The sequence below is a fragment of the Triticum urartu genome, chromosome 6A (assembly GCF_056163025.1).
Source record: "Triticum urartu cultivar PI428250 chromosome 6A, HENAU_Tu73, whole genome shotgun sequence".
Classification (NCBI taxonomy): domain Eukaryota; kingdom Viridiplantae; phylum Streptophyta; class Magnoliopsida; order Poales; family Poaceae; genus Triticum; species Triticum urartu.
The window spans coordinates 593184130-593189145 of NC_141878.1; the positions used below are offsets into that span (position 1 = coordinate 593184130).

The 5016-nt window shown below is 47.1% G+C and overlaps 1 protein-coding gene across 1 annotated transcript; it reads left to right on the forward strand.

Annotated features, from left to right (window-relative positions):
• Nucleotides 1-1259: 1259 nt before the first annotated feature.
• On the forward strand, nucleotides 1260-3148 carry LOC125513065 (tryptamine benzoyltransferase 1-like). Its single transcript, XM_048678112.2, has 2 exons — nucleotides 1260-1710; nucleotides 2175-3148. Exons 1-2 carry the CDS (start codon nucleotides 1360-1362, stop codon nucleotides 3114-3116), a joined length of 1293 nt encoding a protein of 430 aa, XP_048534069.1. The 5' UTR covers nucleotides 1260-1359; the 3' UTR covers nucleotides 3117-3148.
• The last annotated feature ends 1868 nt before the right edge of the window (nucleotides 3149-5016 follow it).

Genomic DNA, 5016 nt, shown 5'->3' on the forward strand with positions numbered 1-5016 from the left:
GTCTAGGAGCCAGAGGATCCCGAGGATGATTCTACGTGGAGTTCGACTTCCAGGAGTAGTTTAGGAGGATCCCAGGCAGGAGGCATTCGACTCTTTCGATCTGTATCCCAGTTTGTGCTAGCCATCTTATGGCAACTTGTTTAACTTATGTCTGTACTCAGATTTTGTTGTTTCCGCTGACTCGTCTATGATCGAGCACTTGTATTTAAGCCCTCAAGGCCCCTGGCTTGTATTATGATGCTTGTATGACTTATTTATATTTTTAGAGTTGTGTTGTGATATCTTTCCGTGAGTCCCTGATCTTCATCGTACACGTTTGCGTGCATGATTAGTGTACGATTGACTTGGGGGTGTCACACTCTGTTAGTAGATAGTAGATACATAAATTGCAAAGCCTAAAAGAGCTCGGGTGCGTGTGTCTTCTCGAGTTCTATATAAGGGAGCCCTAGCTGTACATCGAAGGCAAGGAGGAGATTGGTGTTTATGGATCAATTATGTACCCTTGTTCCTTGTTGATTGTCTACCTCGAGGAGATCGATTTATGTGGATCATTTGGGCATTATTTCTTGTAATGGATGCAATGTTCCTTCGTGGACTGTTGGGTGTTGAAAAATAAATGTTTTGTGTGGCACTGGCATTCTGGGCTATTTCTTCAAGTCATCTCTCTCACCAAAGACTATTCTTATTCTGAAAAAAAGATAATTGTAGTTCTAAAAAAGCGAATACTATTCTTAAGTACGTACTTATCATTTCCCAAAAAGGTATGTGCTTCAGTAAATTTTAAGGGCCCCTAACTATTGGGGTCTTGTTTCGTCGCCCACTTTGTATGTACTTATGGATAGTAGTTCTGTTAGTTGATACAAAATTTGCTAAGCCTGAAAGAGGTCGAATGCGTGTGTATTCTTGAGCTCTATATAAGGGATCCCTAGCTGTTCATCGAAGGCAAGAAGGATATTGATGTTTATTGGCCAATTATGTATCCTTGTTCCTTGTTGATTGTCTACGTCGAGGAGATCGATTTATATGGATCATTTGGGCATTATTTCCTGTAATGGATGTAACGTTCCTTCGTGGACTGTTGGATTGTTGAAACTAACATGTGTTGTGCGTGGCACTGCCGTGCTGGGCTCTTTCATCTACTCATCTCTCTCACCAAAGACTATTCGAGTACGTCTGCGTATGCTCCGATCCGTCGAGCTGTTATATAAGCGGAGGTACGCGGCCCTAGCTGCTCATCAAATTAAGGCACACTCGATGAGTCCAGGTTACTGAGAAGGTTAAAGCTAGAGATCGACCTCGTGCACGCGTACGTACGCAGAAACGGATCAGGCTGTCACTACGTACCAGCAGCAGCTTATCATGATGCTGAAGCCGGTGTACCGCGTGCCGCATCCGCTGGCAGGGAACAAGGTCCAGCTGACCGTCTTCGACCGCGCCGCCATCGACACCTACGTCCCCATCGCGTTCGCCTACCCTGCCCCGGCGCCGTCCAACGAGGCTCTCAAGGAGGGCCTCCTCCGAGCCATCGCGCCGTACCCTCACCTGCTAGGGCGCTTCGCCGTCGACGGCCACGGCCGGCGATTCCTGCACCTCAACAATGAGGGCGTGCTCGTCATAGAGGTCGATGTCCCGGCCGACTTGGCGGACGTGCTGGCAACCGGCGGCGGCATGACCCCGGTCGTCGCCGGCTTTTACCCTACAGTGCCGGAGGTGCTGCCACGTCACATTCACCATACCAGATTCACGCGTGCATGCAGAGGTTCCAATGATGATAACGAATGGCATTTTGATTTTACGTTAAGATCCGTTCAGCATTTTCCTTTTTCCTTTTCTCATTCTATAATATATACTTTCTTCAGTTTGACTAATTCACATCTAGATGTTTTTTAAGAATTTCACATCCAAGCTTCCATAAATATATAATGCAGCAACAAGAACAAAAAAAACTAAGACAAAAAAAATAGATCACGAACAGAGTGTACATGAGGTTAGATGTGACATAATTATGTCACATCTAGATGTGTCCTAGACAGACCTTACTTTCTTCGTATCATAATATAAAACGTTTTTAACACTATGATGTATTATTATGATACAGAGGTAGTTGTAGCATTTAGGTGAAATTTTCTTCATTTTCATGATTGAGAAAATAATATATATATTTTCAATTACAGGAGAGCGTTGGAGCGGCGCTGCTGCAGGTCAAGCTCAGCCGGTACAGATGTGGCGGCCTGCTGCTCGGCGTCATATCCCACCACCACATCGCCGACGGCACGGCAGCGAGCTCATTCTACTGCGCGTGGGCGGCTGCGGTGCGCGAGGGCAAGGACTTCGACGTGCCGTCCCCTTTCATAGACCGTGCGGCCACGGCCGTGCCCCGCAGCACGCCCAAGCTGGTTTTCGACCACCGGTCCATCGAGTTCAAGCGCAGTTCCAGCCAGGCCCATGCCGTTCTACCCATGGAAAAGATCAAGAACATCACCGTGCACTTTCCTGCAGAGTTCATCGCCGAGCTCAAATCCCGCGTGGGAGCACGTTGCAGCACGTTCCAGTGCCTGCTGGCGCACGTGTGGAAGAAGGTGACGGCGGCGCGGGGTCTGAGTCCGGACGAGTTCACGCGGGTGAGGGTGGCCATCAACTGCCGTGGCAGGGCCAGCCCACCCGTGCCAATGGACTTCTTCGGGAACATGGTGCTCTGGGCGTTCCCGAGGCTTCAGGTCCGAGACCTGCTGGGGCTGAGCTACGGCGCCGTGGTGGGGGGAATCCACGAAGCCGTGGCGCGCATCGACGGCGAGTACATTCAGTCGTATGTGGACTTCGGCGGAGTGGCGGACGCCAACGGGGAGGAGCTCGCGGCGACGGCAACCGTCGGGACGATGCTCTGTCCGGACATAGAGGTGGACAGCTGGCTTGGGTTCACGGCCCATCAGCTCGACTTTGGAACCGGACCGCCTTCCGCGTTCCTGCCATGGTTGCCAGTCGAGGGGATGATGGTCTTCGTGCCGTCGCGCACAGCCAAGGGCAGCGTCGACCTCTTCATGGCCCTCGCGGAGGATCATGTCGCCGCCTTCAATGAGATTCGCTACTCCCTCGATCTTCTATCATCTAGGATATAAGAATTAATTTGAGGGTCATTGGCCGGTTTTACAAAAACTCATTCCTGAAATCTATTATACATATACATATACACACTAATAAAGCAATGTGTGTTCTTCTGATTTGTTTTTCATCCATTCACCTATATTATCAGTATTTTTGGGCCACGTCTATGATTCTTCATATTGGATCATTGGGCCAGCTACCGGTTCTATCGAAAAAGGTTCCTTATTAATTCCACCTTGCAAATTTACAAATTTACACAGGGTCCCATCAATTTATATATGTCCCAAATAGACAATGAACAAGCCTCTTCGAAATAAACAAAACAGAGTTGGCTACACTCTGCCGTGTTGTTTTGGTTGGCTCTCGGCAAATAGATCGTTTGCCGAGTGGTGACCTTTTGCCAAGTGTGCTTTTTCGCTTTGTATACACAAATACTAGTGTTTGCCGTGCGGCAGCTGATGCCGAGTATACCTCTCGGCTTACTTCGTTTTGCCGAGTACTCGTGATTTGGCTCTCGGCGAAGAGCCAAAGACCCCAGTAGTGAAGGTATACATTCCTCACGGTGTGACTTGGGCCTCATAAATACAAATCTTTTTATATTTTTTAATTTGATTTAAGTCTTGTTTATCCCTACTAAGCATTATTCTTGGTGTTTCTGTGAACAGAAAATAAACTTGAAAAAGAAGGCGAATGAAGATACATACTACACGCAAAAGAAATTTTTCTATGGAGACTAAAGCTGCAAAGGACCTTACATATATCTTTTTATATTTTTTAATTTGATTTAAGTCTTGTTTATCCCTACTAAGCATTATTCTTGGTGTTTCTGTGAACAGAAAATAAACTTGAAAAAGAAGGCGAATGAAGATACATACTACACGCAAAAGAAATTTTTCTATGGAGACTAAAGCTGCAAAGGACCTTACATATATCTTTTTATATTTTTTAATTTGATTTAAGTCTTGTTTATCCCTACTAAGCATTATTCTTGGTGTTTCTGTGAACAGAAAATAAACTTGAAAAAGAAGGCGAATGAAGATACATACTACACGCAAAAGAAATTTTTCTATGGAGACTAAAGCTGCAAAGGACCTTACATCTTTGCAGCAAGCTGAGGGAAGACATGGCGCCTCTCTGTACTGAATCTACAATAGAAATTGCAACAATTACTCGGCTATAAAAAGTAGTCAGTGATAATTTGATGGCCATTTGGCAAAGGGGATCAGCTCAATAGTTCACATACATGATTATTATTTTTATTTTGTTATCCTTGGAGGGAAAATATTCATCAATGAACACCTTCAACAGACCATTGTTGTATACTTTTATTTTATTACTAGGCAAGAACATCAAGGAAGTTCAAACACTATGGACGAAATTTAGAATTCAAGATTTCTAGACACGATTTCTACCGCAAACCGGGCACAAATGTGGGGAAGGTTTGCGGGAGTTCAGACCGCTGTCGCGTCCGTTTTTGACCGCCCTGGTCCACCAAAAAAACCTCCCCATCCCGCATGCGCTTCCTGCATGTCGCCAGTTGCCCGCATTCATGTCGCTGTAGAGCGGGCCGCTCCACATTGAAGGCAGCTCAGGACGGGCGCGACCTCTCACTGCCTCCGCCATTTAAGCGGTGCGCTGGCTGAGGGCGCCGCCCGCTGCCCACCCGGCCGAACACGCCTCTTCGGCACATTCAAACGCCTCCATTAAACCCACGTGGAAGCCGAGAAACCTACTCCTACCACAAGTCCGTTCATGAGCGGGCCGACCGCATTCAAACGCCTCCATTAAACGCAACGTCGGCTGAGCTCCTCCTATCCACCCTCTATTTAAACGAGGCCAGACATCGGGCAAGAATCGCACCCCTCCGCCGCTCCCCATCTTCTCCTTCATCATTTTCTCCACTCTTCCGACGGT